Source organism: Bos taurus, chromosome 8 (assembly GCF_002263795.3).
Source record: "Bos taurus isolate L1 Dominette 01449 registration number 42190680 breed Hereford chromosome 8, ARS-UCD2.0, whole genome shotgun sequence".
Taxonomy (NCBI): Eukaryota; Metazoa; Chordata; class Mammalia; order Artiodactyla; family Bovidae; genus Bos; species Bos taurus.
Window position 1 is genome coordinate 50,814,275 of NC_037335.1, and position 18,678 is coordinate 50,832,952.

The 18,678-nt window shown below is 39.5% G+C and overlaps 1 protein-coding gene across 1 annotated transcript in view; it reads right to left on the reverse strand.

Annotated features, from left to right (window-relative positions):
* Nucleotides 1-18,678, reverse strand: part of TRPM6 (transient receptor potential cation channel subfamily M member 6) — a 197,506-nt gene that overhangs the window by 11,230 nt on the left and 167,598 nt on the right. Inside the window, exons 28-36 of the mRNA XM_059889458.1 lie at nt 17,302-17,422; nt 15,110-15,201; nt 13,477-13,535; nt 11,918-11,943; nt 10,366-10,416; nt 8,839-8,904; nt 6,474-6,760; nt 6,001-6,083; nt 5,046-5,251 (exon numbers count right to left, since the gene is read on the reverse strand). Coding sequence (XP_059745441.1) covers nt 5,046-5,251; nt 6,001-6,083; nt 6,474-6,760; nt 8,839-8,904; nt 10,366-10,416; nt 11,918-11,943; nt 13,477-13,535; nt 15,110-15,201; nt 17,302-17,422 — 991 coding nt within the window. The remainder of the gene's footprint in view (nt 1-5,045; nt 5,252-6,000; nt 6,084-6,473; nt 6,761-8,838; nt 8,905-10,365; nt 10,417-11,917; nt 11,944-13,476; nt 13,536-15,109; nt 15,202-17,301; nt 17,423-18,678) is intronic.

Consider the following 18,678-nt stretch of genomic DNA (forward strand, 5'->3'; position numbering starts at 1 on the left):
ATAGGAAGAAGCTGGGCCTTTTATAGTTTTCTCATTATAGATATAAGAAGAAACAGTGTAGCAGGACACTAACTATATAGTAAACATGCAGTAAATAAAAAGAACAACTTTGTTTAACTATTTTAGTAAATAAATAGCACTATGTAGTAAGTAAAAAAACAAGACATCCCATGTATGACCAATAGAGAGTGAAGGCCACAAATCCTTCACACATCTAAGCTCAGACCTGATTTTATGCCTACAGCTTCCAGCAATGATGAAAGCTTTAGGCTGATGTCTGAGTAAATTGTAAATTTAAGTTGGAGATACGCACAGTACTGAAAGAATTGGGGAAAGGGGGACTATACAGTGGGGAAAAAGTCTATCAAAATCATACCAGCTTCCATTTCTTTTCAGTCTTGTAGCCTGTTAAATAGGAAGAAGTCAAAGGGTCCAGGTCTCACCCACAGCCTCATCAGTCTCTAGCTATGTAATCTGGACACCTTCTTTAATCTCTCTGTGTTTCAGTTGTATCATCTGAAAGTGTGAATAATCATGGGCCTTATCCTATAGGTTACTGAGAAGATTACATGAACCAGCATATAAACTGCTTAGCAAAACAGAAGAAGGTGAAACATGTCAACTGCTCTTTTTATTGTCTTTATTCTATCAAGGGACTTCCCTGGTGGCTCAGTGGTAGAGAATCTGCCGACCAATGCAGGAGATACAGGAAGACCCTCTGGAGGAGGAAATGGCTACCCACTCCAGTATTCTTGCCTGGGGAATCCCATGGACAGAGGAGCCTGGTGGGCTACAGTCCATGGGGTTGCAAAAGGAGTCAGACACAACTGAGCAACTAAACAACAATTCTATCAAAAGCTCTTGTGAAGTAAAGTTCTATTTTCTTACCACTGGTAAAACCAGGCTCTAATGATCTCACTTCCCTGAGGTACTGTTTCCTAATGAACAGAACCTCCTCTAAGACTGAGGGTGAAGAGTATCCACAAACCTCTACATCCCTAAACCCAATCTGACAGCTCAAAGCTTAACTGCTAAACACATCTATCGAGACCCGTGAATGGCAGAAGGTGGATTGCAGTGAGTGAAAAACAGAAAGCAGTTCAGAGAACCAACTATGCTGTACCCCCACGCCCACCCCAGCCTCTCCCAGCTACACAGGAGTCACTCAATAGGCAAACTCTAACACAGGTGCCTATCCTATCCACACACCTGTGTGTGTGTGTCAGTCGATCAGTCATGTCCACCTCTGTGGGACCCCATGGACTGCAGCCTGCCAAGCTCCTATGTCCATGGGATTCTCCAGTCAAGAAAACTAGAGAGGGTAGCCATTCCCTTCTCCAGGGGATCTTCCCAACCCAGGGATCAAACCCAGGTCTCTTGCATGGCAGGCAGATTGTTTACTGTCTGAGCTACCAGGGAAGCCCACCCACACACCTAGATATCTGGAAAATGTGAAAGAAAATAAGACATTTTAACATCTAAAAATTCCAGTGGTATCTCTTTACTGGCATTAACAGAGTATATGCCCATGTACAGGCAACACACAGCATGGCCTTACGAGAAACTCAGAGACTTACATTCTGATCCCAAGCACTTTGGGATACATCAGTGAACTTCCATATCTATGGAAAGAAGTTACTTCCCTGGTAGCAGCAGAATTGTACCATGATGATGCTGCTGCTAAGGCTGACTTATACTGAAAACTGCTTTGTTGAATAAGAAATTAATAGCCCCAAAAGTTCTTTGTGTCGAGCCTTAACAACAACAACAAAAAAACACGCCACAGACCACTGTAATTTCAAATACAATTGTTTTTCATTCCTATTGCTGGGAATAAAATATTAGATTTCACATGTAATAATGATGATTCAGGCTCTCACATGTAGGGTTTTTAAAGAGAATGAGACTGGAATAGTACAGTATCACTACAAGTGATCAGAAATTAGTCAGGCCTCCATAGATGAACCTATGGCCGTTTCATGTTGATGTTTGGCAAAAACGAACACTATATTGTAGAGCAATTATCCTTCAATTAAAAATAAATAAATTTAATTATAGCAAAAGGAAAAAAAAAAAGAAATTAGTCTAGCCTCTCCCTAAATTCAGCTTCCTGGCCTGATGTGGAGGCTGAGTTATGACTGGCACTCTCTGGAATAAAATAAAGAGAAGAACAGAAGAAACCGAATGAATAAATGGGCAGAGTATTTCTCATTCCTTCTTTCCCTCAAAGCAAGAGGGAGCCACAGCAAGCTGATCAGGGCTTCATTCTACAAAGGCCGAAGCTGGGATGTCCTTTAAGTTACCACCAGGACTACACAGCTAAAAGGAGACTGCCCACAACAGAGTAACTGCCATGTTAACAAGCCACACAGAGATTAACCCTGAGAACAACAGCTACATTTACTGTGTCGGGAACTTGCCTCATTTCGGCCCCTGAACAACCCTGTGAGTTAAGTGCATAACATGATTTATCCCAATTACAAATGAGGAAGTGGAACTCAAAGTGGTTGCCCTCTCGTCATGCAGCTAATTCATGGCTCCACCATGAATTAGCTGGGGGTGGAGCCCCCAGGACCGTGACTTCAGAACTTCTCCTAACTGCAGCTGACTGGCCTTTCAGTCTCCACTCCCTGCCACCCAGACAACGCACATTGTCTCTCCAAAGACTAGAAATACTACGCAATTAAATACAAAACATAACTGAACTTAAAACTTGTTATCATATTTTAAGACTACATTCTATTCTCCCATTTTTCCTTTCCAACCTGGTTTGAGTTAAATATATTAATGCACATAAGCCTTTAGCCAAGTACTTGACACAAAATAACTAGGAAATGTTAGCTAGTAGCAGTAGGATTATAACTGCTTATAATTACTATTATAGGATTCACATTCTTCCATAAATTCAGGGCTAAACAATTGGCAAAACACTCCAATAAGTATCTCAATTTCTTCATGCTCATTCTATGATGTCCATTCTTCCCTTCTTTGAAGGTCAGTGTTTTGACATAGTTTATTTGGAGTGGCCTATTTCTGCAGTTCACATAATTGCCCAGCGAAAAAATAAAGTTAATTCCTTTTTCCCCCCAAGACTATCAACGCAGTATTTGTTCTGTTTAATGTCACTTTGGGTTACTAAGAGACATAAAAATCCCCAAACATAAACATCATTAAACAAAAACCTATTCAAGTGGAATACAAAACACACTGAAGAGTCATCATTAATTCCTTAAAGTTTTTCTTTGGTTGTTTTTTGGTTTGTTTTTTACTTTTTAAACATCTCCACCCAAACCTCAAAGCACAGACACTCAAGTACAGATGAAAACAATCAACCTTTCCCCAACATGAGCTACAAAAGCAGATGCCTAGGGCATCAGTGTGCTGGGTTTACATGGATCATGTACTTGCTGGCTTAAAACGGAATCATCTTGACTGTTTTAACTTTGTTTATATTGCTTCTTAAAATATTGTGTTTGAGGGTTAGAAATATAACTCAACCTTGTGAGCAGCACAGATATGAAAGGACAGAAGGACTCATGTGTCATTTGAAAAGTGTATATATATATATATATATATGTATATATGTATGTATATATGTGTATATATATACACTTTTCAAATGACACATAAGTCCAAATGACACATATATGTGTGTGTGTGTGTGTATATATATATATGTGTGTATATATCTATATATATATATATACACAGACACATCCTTGAGCACATGGCACAAATTTCAATCAAAATGGGTTTGCAGTCTCAGCGGACATTGCTCACGATGCCCCAGGATTGCCTGCTCATCTCATCTGTCTCCAGCCTTCAAGCCTGGTTTCGGCATAGAATCCCAGGTCTGGAGAAATGGAAAAGTCAGAGAGGACAAGGAAGAGACCAGATTTTTTTTTTTTAATTAATAAATAAAAGGAATCAGAACATGGTAATATTCTTATGGATCTGAAACTTACAAAGAAATAAAAGAACAGTTACAAAGAAAGAGCATGGGTGATCAAACCAGCTTAAGCCTGCGTCCTGGCTCCCTCTTAGGTAACTGTGCAACCTTGGGCAAGTTATTTAAACTTTCAGGACATAAATTCCCCGTAATATCTACCTTGAGGTGCTGCTTCTGGGATTAAATGAGATAACTTCTATGAAAGTTCCTGGGCTAAATCCCTTATTTGAAACCAAAGCCCCAGTCAGCGAGCCCGGGGACTAAACTTTGACCTTAATACATATCTCCTTCTGTCCCTCAAGGAAAGCCTACTAGAGATACTTTGTTTCGTGCCGCAGGATTATAAGTCACATGTGAGGTGTTGCTGGTAGAGAGATGCACTGATCAAAGCCTTCCATTAAATAACAGCGCACTGCGTTGCCTCTCCCAGACCGAGTCTGTACTTTCAGACCGAGTCTGTACTTTGCTGTATCAAGGTACACAGCAAAGAGAGCAAGCTAAATTATAAACTGCTGAAGTACGGAGCTCAAAATCATGAAAAGTGACCAGAATTGCAACTTTCCTACACATATTAATGCATGCCTAAGTGTTATTGTGCACTTAAGTCCAAAGAAAAGCCAGAAAACTAGAAATCTGGTACAAAAATCATTCTCTTGTTTAGGTTAACATTTTTGATAACTTTAAGTTCTAGGCCAATAATCATCTGCCTATATCATCTGCTCCTGATCATCACTGTACAATGTCTCTGACATAAATGGCCCTACCACATATCAAAGCTAGACAGAGCAACTCCATACACGACCTATCCTGGTTCTCACATGATCTCTCAGGATACCTGCCTGATTCTACCCACTTAGGACAGTTCCACAAACAGTAAATAAATTCAGAAAACTGATACCATCTTCTGTTTTCAAATTAAAAAAAAAAAAAAGTACGTACTGCCAAGGAATGTCCCCACTGACAGATCTTAACTGTGACTTTAAGAAAGAGCTAGGGGCAAATGTAGGTGACAATGACAAGGAGAAAGCAATCCTTGGTCTGTGTTTCCTGAACTTTGCCTCATGCTTACTCTATCAAATCCTCAGCTATCAATCACCTTGCAAATCTAAAACCAGCAGCTCTCCCCGAGTATACTCATAGGTCCAGTGAGAGAAAGCCAACATCAGCTCCTCCAAGGTGTTGCTGGGGGCAATTTCATCACCGTTGTTGTTGTTGTACTTCCGGAACTCCCCCGTCATATACTTCTCGATGGTCAACCACTGCTGGGCTGAATGGCAGTAAATTAAGAAAACTTCCAGGAACCTATGAGGAGGGAAAAGAGGTCACGGTTTTCCCACCAGGCAGCAAAGGTAGGAGTTATATATCACTGAACAGAGAACAGCAGAGGAGATGTCCTAGCCTGACTGAGTAGCCGCAGCGCACATGCCCCTGCCTTTCTATTGAAAAAAATGCGATGCAAAGATTTGGAGCTTTCCCCACGCTCACCCACCTCCCTGCTCTTCCAGGAACTCTCATGAGTACTGGATTCAACTTTCCTTGCCTTGCTGTATGAAGTTCCTTGTAAATGGAACAATAAAACTTTACTGTAAGTCCTCAGCACTGAACTATGATCTGTGTTGCTAAATGAATCCAAGAACATGGAAACACTCAGGTGAAAGTATAAGAGTTCATTCCTTTAAAGTTCCTAATTTTTATAAGATAACTAGGAGAGGAAACTATGCTTACAATAGAAGTGTTTTCCTGCCATAATGTTTCTGGATATTAGTTAACAACACCCAAGATCTGCCTGCTTTCGTAATTGAGAGGTTAGTTATGGCCTCTGCTTGATCTGCTCTTTTCCACTCACATAAATTCAGTGATTTAAGCCAAACATCCCTGGGATGTCTACTTCTCTTTTTACTGTCTCCAAGGATGATCTAAAGAAGAAAACAAAATTAAGGTCACGGGGAACTTCCCCATGAGTCTGGTATTTCTTGTGACCAACAATGGAACAACGAAACTGACAGAAATCCCTACTTAAGATGAAGTGCCACGTGCCAATATTTCCTCACCTTGGAGTGTAGGGAATGGTTTGTGGTTTTACTTGGTTGAAGGTATAGATCAGTTTTTGAGCAGCTCTTTGTTGTTGAATTTCCTGCAAAATAAGGAGCATTGACAAAAATATTGGTTTACTACCACATGCCTACTAATGAATGATCACAGAATTACTAGAAGACTCCCAGGTGTGATTTTTAGCCTTACTCAGCTTCCATCACTACCCACTCCAAAAGTAAAAGCTAAAAATAATAAAATACCACCACCTCCAAATATTGGAGTGGGTAGCTTTTTCCCTTCTCCAGAGGATATTCCCAACTCAGGAATCGAACCAGGGTTTTCTGCATTGCAGGCAGATTCTTTACCAACTGAGCTATCAGGGAAGCCCCAAATTCAAGATCTCTTGGGTTGAAGTAATGGCCTTCAACCAGGACAGAGCCAGATTCCCTTTCTTCGACCTGTCCATCTGGGCTCTGGGTCTCTGACTCACCCGAAGGCAAAGATGAAGCACAGTACTCTCCTGGAAGATTTCGTGCCATGTCTGCACAACCTCAGGAAGAAAGGACTTCACAATGAAAACCTGCCCTGGCTTGAGGATGTCATCCTCAGACCAGGTGCTAATGACTCTCATGGCTTTGCGAAGGCCACCATCCATCTCCTCTTGGGACAACACCTGGATCATAGCAGATCTCCCCCGCTGGGACCAAGAAGACATGCTTTTATCCAGATTCAAGGGAGAACTCTCCTCCAGCCTGTAGACTGTTACTTCTTCTCCTGCTGCAAAGAGAAATGCAGGGGAGGGGTTCAATGAGACTCATGTCTATGACATGAACGGCCTCCTAAATATCAACTCAGAAGAATCGATTCAGTTTCCCAAAGGATCGGAGGGTAATGGGAATTGCATCTGTTCAGGGTCAGGTACAGACATCTGGCTGTGTCAGAGTCCAGTAAAGAGGGAGAGGAAAAATGAACCAGGTGTTAGGTGTCACATAAGAATTAAGTTGTTCTTATTATAGATTATAGCTAGATGAAAATAAAATCAGAGTATCAAGGCTATGCTTCTTTTGTTAAAGACAGTACTCTTAAAGAGACAGTTCAAACCCCGTGTTTATTATCATCCCCCTTAGAAGTTGTTTTAGACTGTTTTTTTTTTTTTTTTTTCTAACTGTCCCTTCCCTGACATTTTAATACCAAGGATATACTGTATATCTGTTTATAAACTCTGAGTGTGTGTGTATCTGTGCTTTACACACGAAAATAAAAAGATGTTTTTGCTCCCTTGGGGGTGATATTACCCCACTGAGATGGGTTAAAGTTAGAAGCAAAGTCATACCCCAGAACCTTTCCCTCCTTTCTTTGTGCCTTTGGACAAGTTATGTAAAGCCTCACTTTGCTCATCAGTAAAATGGAAGTGTTATTAAAAGAGCCACTTCATTAGGTGGTTATAAAGATTAAATACACGGCTAAAGTGAAGCAGACTCGCAGTTACAAACCCAATCCCACTTTAAAGATTTTACACCCACGTGTTCTCTAACTGCTCTGCAGCTTCCAATTTTAGGCTGTTGAACAGGGAGCCATTCTTATGGGGCCTAGACTCCACCTAATATAGTGTGCAATGCTTCCTGACAGAGGTAACATACTACAGAAAACTTCTGTCTGGCCTGTGTTCTCCTTACACCTCAGTTTCAAATGGCTTTTATTATAAAACACTGTACTGGCTTTTCTTATGAAATATTGTATAAAATACTTTACAAAGAAAAGAATCTATTCACTCACTCTTGCATTTAATTGCTTACCAAAGAACATGTCTAGGTAATGCTTAGTAACATGCTTTTGAATATTTATTCTTGGTGCCCAGATAAATGGCACTAGAGATCTCTTTAGAGTTCTAAATACCTAAAGGATTTAGAACAAAGCTAGTGAGTTATACAACCAGTTGTGGAGACAAGTGGAAGGAGAAATCATCAACAATCAGAAGCCACCTGATCTGTCCTTATGTGAAGGATGCGAGAAAATCAAGATCAAGGACAGTGCAGGGACCCTTGTTATGTTGTCAAGTGGCAGGACAGAGAAATGCCAGTAGCCATGGCTAACATGGCACCCCACTCCAGTACTCCTGCCTGGAAAATCCCATGGACGGAGGAGCCTGGTAGGCTGCAGTCCATGGGGTCCGTAAGAGTCGGACATGACTGAGCGACTTCACTTTCACTTTTCACTTTCATGCATTGGAGAAGGAAATGGCAACCCACTCCAGTGTTCTTGCCTGGAGAACCCCAGAGACGGGTGGGCTGCCGTCTCTGGGGTCGCACAGAGTCAGACACGACTGAAGCGACTTAGCAGCAGCAGCAGCACGGCTACCATAAGTTTGTTTTTCTCTACTACTCCAGCCTTTAAAAATCACGTTTGTTCTCTGAGCTAAGAGCAATTAGTTTACATGAAACAAAACAAACAAATTAAAAGCAATATACCAAGCATTTCTCTTTAGATGTCTGTTAGCTTCTTCTGTATTGACATTGAATGCTTTCTCCTCTGTTTATTACGTATGACTGGTTGGTTCTTTTCTATTCTACTTTTTCCAGCCTTAAATCAGTGAATGCCCGGTGCAACAGTATTGCTTTTTCCCCCAACTGCTGCTCATTATAGTCCTGTCCCCATAGTATATTAGGTTTTGAGCCTAGATACCAGCCAGGCAGTTAATAAGAGTTTCCATTTTAGGAAATTAATATTGCTAAACTGCAACCATGGGTAAAAGAATATCTTCAACTAAAATTATGCAAAATGTTTTCTCCTATGATTCACTCAGATGTTCTGCCTTTGCCCTGGCACAACCTCAAGAAGGTAGAAACGGCACTCACCAAACAGTTGGATTGGTGTAAACGGTATGGTCTGAGAAAGCCTCATTAAATTGTTCCTTTCAATGGCTGCAAAGAAAAGCAGATTTACTATTTTAAGTATGCATCAGTAGACTGAATTTATAGAAAGACTTCCCACATCAATATACTCATATAATGCTACAATATTTTATTTTGAAGACCCTTTAGTTGTTCCTTTATCAAAAACAGTATCTATAATACAGTATTTAAAATAAACTATGCCTTAAACAGGAAGGATATCCCAGTTTTAGTAACAGATTATATAAGATTATCTAGTAAATCCTGAGCTAGGGTTGTCACCTACACCCTCCTGAATAGCAAATACCACACTAATCCATACATATGTGGAACTTGCTTTTAAAGAGCATTTTAATCTGTGGTCTTCATTCTCTGGTTTTTCTTTTCCAGATCAAACTAGTGCACAGTGGGCTGTGGGGACATCTACTGTTGATTTTCAGAGTTCATTTTCTTTTCCCGGAGAGAGCTGAAGACTAATTTTAATTAGAAGCAAGTGATCTGAATTTTCCTGTTAAGAGTTGTATCCTAACAGATCAGAATCAATGTCAGTTACAGTGTTCCTCACCAGAGACTTTCTTCAGCTGACAGCTGGAGTCAAAATAACAGATTACTGCTGAGCTGAAACACCCAGTTATGAGAGCCTGGAATGTGGAGTCTGAAATCCACTGAAACACTATTCACTACAGAGGAAAATTCAGGATAAGGTAGCCTATTGCCGAACCCTGAACCCATGACCTTGATATAATAATAATGGTAATTATCACACCAATACACTTGTACTCTTGTACTCAGCTTTAAGAGTGTATAAAAAGTTCACTTGTGTAGTATCTAATCCAATGCTGAAAGCAATGATACCCAAAAGACCACCAAATGGCATGAGTCCAGTTGGTTGTTACATTACTTTGCATTTCAAAGGGTTTCCTTTATTCTCAACTAGCCCTTTGGCAGATTGCTCCTCAGGAAGGGCAAGTACAATTATTCCCACTTTGAAAGAAAGACTACTGAATCACTGTGAAACGATGTTGCTTAAGAGAGTCAAGACCCTTGACGTCTTGTTTAATAACATCCCTTAAGGTGTCTTTGTTGAACACCCCCTGTGGGGCTGGCATTCATTCAGTGGTTCTGTTCACTGAGGGCCCAGTAAGGGTACAAAACCCTGCCTTAGAGAACCAGCCCCAGGCCTGTCTCCTCTCCAGCCCAAAACACAAAGATCTCTGGTTTTGACCTTGTAAGGAATTTTCAGATCTCAAGGTCATCTTTCCCTTTTACAATTTGGAACTTACCAATACAAACATTTTTTTTTTTAATTCAAAACTTCTTAAATCCTAACAACTTGCTTTCCCAATAAACCTGAATATGTTCTCATCAGAGTAAACAACTTTTCAAGTTGGAGCCATATCAACACCACAAATTCATTAATGCTTTTGTTTCCAAATGCAGTCTCACACACATCTAGTTCCATTGATACATCCATGTGTACATGCATCCTACCTGAATAATGATGGTGAGGCTCTTGAGGGCTTTTTAAGGAGTCTGAGATTTCTGAAATTACAGAGAAGATTGACATTTTAATTATTTGGCTGGAGATAAATACATACTTATGAATATATTGCCTTCAAAGTTATTATTGAACAGGTTAATCAGAACGGCTTCTCGGTTTTCGAAAAAGATTGTCTAATATCCTTTAACCACATTATCGTGCATGGTATCCTGACAGCTTCCAATCATCAATGCAATATCTCCAAATATATTTATATAGGGAATTGAAGAAAGACAGGTAATATTAGCCTCAAAGATGTATTTCCTCTGAACCAATTACACCTCTGGGTTGCAGAAGGCACGCAGCTGCCCATCACATTTCACGACATCCCAGAAGCACAATTCTCTGAGCTCCCTGCCAAGATGCAGTGCCCACATAAAGACGTTATTAATATCAAGTTATTAGCAGACTACTTCACTGACTTAAGAATGACAACAAAATGATGAAAACATATTAAGAGGTATATATCAGAAACAAAGGAGGTGGAAGGGAAGGTGACAGCAAGGGATTTGTGTGGTTACAGAAGGACTGCGTGTTGGGAATACCTCTTGCAAGTTCAACTGGTTCTCTTCTATCTGCTCATGTCTTAAATTACAAGGCTCAAGAGAAATCCTTTCCAACAGTTTTGCCATTTCATAAAGTCAGAATTAAAGTGGAGAACTTTGGTCTCATGGTGGTAACGGCTTTATACTTTGTAGAATAAGCAGCGTAATGAGCCCAATTTCACAGATGTCTCTGGCTTTTTGCTGCTGCATAAGCAAAGGAGCAAAACTCTCTCCCTTTGGGGGTGCTGGGTAAAAGGTTAAGATCATCAGAAAAGACTGTTCCTTTCTGGAATAACACTGTTTCAGTTAATTTGGAGGTAAGGAACGGGAGTGGCAGTCTGAAAGCCAGGTAAAATCAAGAAAAGGATTATTTTTTTCTTTTGTACACGACAAATTTTTTGTAGGTGGAGAAGGAATCAACTGCAAAGGATGTACTGAAAATACAAGAAATTGAGATGGAGCAAGACCACAGAAGAGGAAGGTTTCTGATCTGTTCAAGGGGTCAAGAAGACAGAAAGGGGTAGATCTGAAAGTGGCTATAGAGAGTGGTTTCGGTGAGGAAGGTGTCTCACCAAAGCAGGCTTGGTCCCACTTAGCCACTTGGGGCACAGAGTCCCACTGAAGCCACAGAAGAAAGATCTACATACAATCTCATGAGTTCTTACTGGGCAATGTGTTAAAACATCACAGTAGGAGTTGTCAAGAAGTCTAAATGAGCTGAGTGAGTATACTCTTACTCACTGGAAAATCATGGTTGAAAATTGATTACTCCAAAAAATTTTAAACCAGATATCAGTCCTGATTTATCTGGGGAAAGACATTCAAAAACTTTCTACTTTTCTACTGCATTTTCTACTCTGTATAGTAGACAAAACCACAAACAGGATTCCAAGAACTAAAAATCTCAGCAGGGGCGTAAACCTCACCAATAATAATATGAAAAAATATAAAAACTTACTGTTAACTCCATTTGAACTTCTCAACCTGTTTGAAAAATTAAAGTTGTTTAGATAATGCTTAAATTTTTCAATGATCAAAGATAGAAAAAGTGCACGAAACACTAAATAATACAGAGTCTATAAGCATATATGTATACACATGTGTATATACTACTTTAAAGGAAGAGTATCAGTTACATCTGACCCCTACTTTTAGAGAAACAGTTTACAGCCCTACAATTATTTTCATAGAAAAAAGAGCACCAGATATGCACATAAGTCATTTACTGTGTACGCCCTAAGCTAACTGAAAAGCAGTTGTTGGTTTTTGTTTTTAATTAGCTGTGTGATCACACAACATATATAAGATTTAACTGTATTTGTATTCTTCTTGATCAATTAAACTAAAGGGTTCCTGAACTATGCAAAGTAGATGCCTACAAATGAGTCTATGAATGTCTCTGGACAAGCCTACAAATCAGTTTCATTAGCCCACGTGATCCCTAAATGTTCAAGGCTGAAATTAGCTCTCTTTAAATGGTTACGTGCCCTGCTCAAGTGCACAAGTGGCCATGGGCAAGTCAAAATAAGTGCATTCAAAGAATATCTCCAGAACGTAAGGTCCTTGGGGAAGAAAGTACAATTACAATTATTGTTTAATTTCATGCTGCAATAACCCACCACTCTGCATGAGCACAAACTACTGAACCTTTGGGAGAAGAAAGACATGTGCACATTAATTCTAGAGGCAGGCTTGCACAGAGAGACCTTGATGGGAGCTTCAGAGAAAAGGCCATCTCAAACACAGCTGACTGCCAACTGACCATCATATTCCACCTGCCTGACATCAATGGCCCCTTTGTAGAGTACAGATGCTTTTGAATTCTGCTCCTTTAGCTGTAAGAATAGTCAATTTGATGATGTAACTGGAAAGGTCCATAAAACCTACAAACAAAATAGAATAATCTGCCTGGTTGGTGTTCAAATATTCTCCGAGTAATAAAAATCCAGGAGTCTCAAGTCTACAAAAATGTGAGTTCTCTATCTGCTCTCTCTAGCCCTGTCCTCCTGTCTCACACCTTCTCAAATTGTTACTGTTTTGATGAACACTTAGGATGTTAAGGAGAAACCAGAAAGAACCATCTTAGAAACTAAACAGAAACATTTGGGGAAAAAAATACTAAGGGAAAGAACTATCTAGTCTTCACTCTAAGTCTTTTTTTCAGTCAAGACAGACTTATACTTAATTTTTAATGCAAATTTCACATCAGAAAAGATATGATACTTATTATTTCATGTGTGCTTTTTTGACACTAAAAAAGACAAAATGGCTAATTTGATGCAATAGCACATGTTTCATTATATTCTTAAAAGGCACTAAGGTGAGATCTTGTTGCCAAAAACAGGAAAGCTAGGAGAATAAATTATCGTCATTCTTTCTAACAAAAGAAAAATATTGTTGTTGGACATACTTCTCTTTTTTCTCCTTTTCTGACCCAATTAAACCTTGGTTCCCAGTCCAGTTAAAAAAAGAACAGAAGCCAAAGATGCTTAAAGACAGACATTCAGAAATACTCACTGAGACTTCCTATTGACTGTGGTGTTCCTGGAATCCCACAAAGAGCTTTTGCTAAGATCCTGAGGAAAAGCGAAAGATCATTACATGCTCACCCAACTTTCTCCCACCTCAAGCTTCCAACAACACATTTGCAAAACACACTCCTTGGAGGATATGGTTGTTTTCTTTTCCCTTCCTCTAGCTCAATATTTCTTTTCTTAAGTATCAAAACTCAAGCTGGAAAGATGAATAATGTTAGCACAATATATGAGTAACTCAATGCGGTGACCAGCTTTAACAGAAAGAATTTTATGGGGACATCAAAGAGAAACTGTAATATATAATGGTTTTTACAAAATTGAGAGTGAACATATAACATCTGTTAAGGATGTGAAAGAAGGCATGAAGTCAAAGTTGACAGGAAACACTGATCATTACACTGTTATACCCAATCACCAGATCATTATTTCAGTTAATGATTATTCAGAATGTTACCTTCGAGATATCTCATTCTATTTCTCTTTAGATTCAAATTATTTCTTAAAATCCAGTATACTCCCAGCACTGTGTGCGTGCGTACTCAGCTGCTCAGTCATGTCATACTCTTTGGACTGGAGCCCGCCAGGTTCCTCTGTCCATGGAATTCTCCAGTCAAGAATACTGGAATGGGTAGTCATTCCCTTCTCCTGGGAATCTTCCCAGCCTAGGAATCGAACCCTGCGTTGCAGGTGGATTCTTTACCGTCTGAACCACCAGGGGAGCCACTCCAAGCATTATTACAGGCATTTTCACTACTGTTATTTTTGTTATCCACTGTTAAACTGGTAAGGATGGCATTAACCCCATTTTAGAGATGAAGCTAATGAAGCTCATAAGGTGAATTGATATGTATAACTTTGAAACCTAGGAAGTGGAAGAGCCAGGATTTGACAGGGCAGACAGGTTCCCTGACTACCTTCAAGTAGTATTCTGTTTCACAGATTACCTTCCTATAAGAACATCTGAGGTTGTAGTATATGTCCACATAGGTGATTTGTATACACTTTCCAAGGTCACAGAGGTAATATTCAAACAAAGATCAAAATTATATTGGGTGGGGGGGATTAGGTGGTGGCTAGTCTAATTAGATCATGCTTCCCCCATGGTGGGTGGCAATAAAACAAGCACATATTTGCAGACAGAAAGAAAAACAGACTGAAAAATCAGTATTGAAGAAACACTAAAGGTCCTTTACTCTGAACTGTCCAATCCCCTCCAACACATCTACAAAGAAGTTGGCTTGGCCTGTTTAACTAACCACACTGAGTGAGACATTAACTACTGTGAGATAAACCATTCCATCCCCAGAAAGCTGCAAAAGGTAAAAATTCCTTCTCAAATCAGGCTGAAACCTGTCTCCCAGTAGTTTGTATATGTTGTTTTTTAGCTCTACCTCTGAAAAGTATATTAGAGGTATTTTTCTTCCATGTGGCAACTTTTATATATTTGAAAACAGTGTCAAAAATTCCTAAACTTTTTCTCATTTATGCTAAAATGCTCAGGATAAGTTATTGGATGGATAAATAGCAAAAAAAGAGAACAACAAAGAAATAATAAAGTGGGAGGAGAGGGGGTGAAAACTGAGCTTTTAAAATTTCAAATAAAATGCTTTCACCTCTTGAGACTGCCTTCCATAATCACTGACTTGTACAGGATGTCGTTCAGCTCCTTTAGTTTTCATTTTCTGATATATGTAAGATTCTAGACCTTGTTAAAAGGAAGGAAAAAATTAGAGAATACATGAAAATGTGTTATATGTGAATCACAGTTACAAATAAAAGATCTCAACACTGCATTTATCTAAATTGGAATATACTGTTCTTTTCTCTGTTAAGCAAATTTTACCAAGATTCTTTTGTCTTTTTTACTCAAGCGGTTGAAAGCTATTTACCCCATTTCTATTCTTCCATAGTTACCCTTATGTTTACAATTAATACTTCTCTATCAAAGAATTATCCATACCCTATCTTCCTATAAAATACCTTTAGTAATTTTCACTTTCCCCTGAACCTTGTCATCCATGCTTTATTCAAAATACATGAAATTTGAGATCCAAATTGTTAGTAATTCTTCCTTAATAGCATTACTGTAGGCTATTTAAAAAAGAAGACAAAAGCAAACTGAGACAAAAGAAAGAAAAGAATGCCAGCAAATAGTTTTAATTTTTAGCCTTTTCTTTAAAAAACTTAACAAGGATCATTATTGTTAATATTTTTTATACCTGGTATTTACAGAGTCACTGGCATATAGTAGGTAATCAATAATAGTTTAATAAATATTTGGTTGGATAAATTCTGAGAAAAATACTTATTAAAAGTCCCTGGCTAAAAGTAGTTGTTATTTTTTCCTACTATTTGGTGCTGGAAAAAAGTATACAGGTAATGCAAAAAAAGCTACTAAAAAAAATCACAAAATTGTATATATGATACTTCTCATAACATAATAAAATTATGATAAATATGATCTCAATGAGAGTACAGTACTACAATTAAAATACCTCTATGAAAATCTAAAACTATGCTTTTCCTTTCATAATTAATTTCCTCAAAACTTTACCTTTTGTGTTTAGAAGGAGCTACCTGACAGGGCACCCTCAAAAATGTTTTTTAATTCTTTTTCAATTCTTAACTCAGACAAGTTTTTAAAAAAACAAAGTTCTCAACCCAGAATGTGGATCAAGACACTAGGCCTCCTGAAGTCTTCAGATTAGCCAAACACCTGGAATTAGCCTAATTCTCTAGGTCTTCTCTTTCTTCCTGATCATCACATTTAAATGAGATTCTTTGCCAGAACCCTCCTGCCACTCCCATCTTTCTCAGTTTGAATTTTTTTGAAATAAGAGAAGATGGTCAAAATGTACAAACTCCAGCTATAAGATACATAAATACCTGGGGAGGTAATATACAGCATGGTGGTTATAGTTTAACAATACTATATAGTGGCTAAGATAATAGATCTTAAAAGTTCTCATCACAAGAAAAAATAATTGTTAACTGTAGGTGGTGATGGACATTAACTTACTGTGCTACTAATTTTGCAACACAGACATACATCAAATCATTATGTTGTATATCTAAAACTAATACATGTACCTTAAACTTAGTACTTCAAATAATTTTAAATATTTATGACTTGCTAACCACATAGTCCGTTCTGTTTAAAAATTAGTAAGGGTCTCTTAGTATCAAATGGAAGAGGTTCAATGTTCAGTTCATTGCTACCTATTCTCTTCCTAATATGTCCTCAACGCATCTGTCCAGGCTTATTTCACAGTCTACGCTTAGCTCACAGTCTTCATTCCTAGCTCACTCATCTGTCTTCTATCCTCTACAAACATCATTACTATTAAGTTTAAGGGAATCTTGCCGATGGAATAAACACTATATGGGAGCAGTTGTAAATGACCAACTACAACTCAATCCGCTGAGTTCTGTGTAAGGGCCCATATCAACGTCGCCTGAACTTTAAAGATTAATTTATAACATTAGACAACTCACCCCATAAGTCAGACTAAATGAATACTCCTTGATGCAGATTCAACAGCTCTGAATAGGAGACTATCTACATTTTAATTAATTTTAATTTTTCTTTTCTGAATTCTGACAATTATCCTATTAAACAAATGCAAATTGAATCTCTTTCATAAAAACTAAAAGCAGAAAAGAGCTATTTATCTAAGAAAGTGTGGCCCCTTCTCATTCTCTCACCTCCACTTAAGAACAGCAGGTACCCCCAACTGGTCTAAAGACCATACCCTGAGGAAACTACCAGGGTTTGGGTAACTCAAGAATGCAGACTGTTACATACTTATCTGATTAAATTTGGACACTGGAATCCAGTTCTTGCTGCCCTTGTGTGCTTCTGAGATCTTTTCTCCAGGCTCTGGGTTCAACTGGTCACTTTGAGAGCAGGTGTTGACTGTTATGACCTAGAAAGAAAGACATTCGTTGGAACAGAGTGACGTTAATCTGAATAGATTCCAAATCACAGTTATCACTGACATGAGTTTGAGCAAACTCTGGGAGATGGTGAAGGACAGTGAAGTCTGGTGTGCTGTCCATCCTAAAGTCCATCCCAGTCCATCCTAAAGGAACTCAGTCCTGGGTGTTCATTGGAAGGACTGACGTTGAAGCTGAAACTCCAATACTTTGGCCACCTGATGTGAAGAGCTGACTCACTGGAAAAGACGATGTTGGGAAAGATTGAGGGCAGGAGGAAAAGGGGATGACAGAGGATGAGATGGTTGGATGGCATCATCGACTCGATGGACATGGGTTTGGGTGAACTCCGGGAATTGGTGATGGACAGGGAGGCCTGGCGTGCTGCGGTTCATGGGGTCGCAGAGAGTCAGACACAACTGAGAGACTGAACTGAGAACTGAGTGAAGTCTGGTGTGCTGCAGTCCATGGAGTTGCAAAGAGTTGGATACAACTGAGCAACAGAACAACAACCACATGTTGAAGAACTGCTGCTGCTGCTGCTAAGTCACTTCAGTCGTGTCCGACTCTGTGTGACCCCATAGACGGCAGCCCACCAGGCTCCCCCGTCCCTGGGATTCTCCAGGCAAGAACACTGGAGTGGGTTGCCATTTCCTTCTCCAATGTATGAAAGTGAAAAGTGAAAGTGAAGTCACTCAGTTGTGTCTGACCCTCAGCAACCCCATGGACTGCAGCCTTCCAGGCTCCTCTGTCCATGGGATTTTCCAGGCAAGAGTACTGGAGTGGGGTGCCATTGCCTTCTCCAATGTTGAAGAACAGCGGTTGTTAATATTGGCTGCACATTAAAATCACCTGGGAAGTGTTAAACTTCCATCACTCATGCTGGCAGGACACAAGCATCCATGTGACTTTCCTATTTGCAGTCATGACTGAGAACCAGGGTGGGGAGCAGGGTTTCTCAAACTTGAGTGTGTATCAGAAACACCCAGGACTGTGTTAAACCCACAGATTTCTGGGTCCCTTCCTCAGGAACTGTGTGTGATTCAGTAGGTCTGTGTGTGTGCGGTAAGTCCCTTCAGTCGTTTATGACTCTTTGTAACCCCATGGACTGTAGCCCGCCAGGCTCCACTGTCTATGGGATTTTCCAAGCAAGAATTCTGGAGTTGCCATGCCCTCCTCCAGGGGATCCTCCCAACTCAGGGATCCTACCTGCGTCTCTTATGTTTCCTGCAATTGGCAGGTGGGT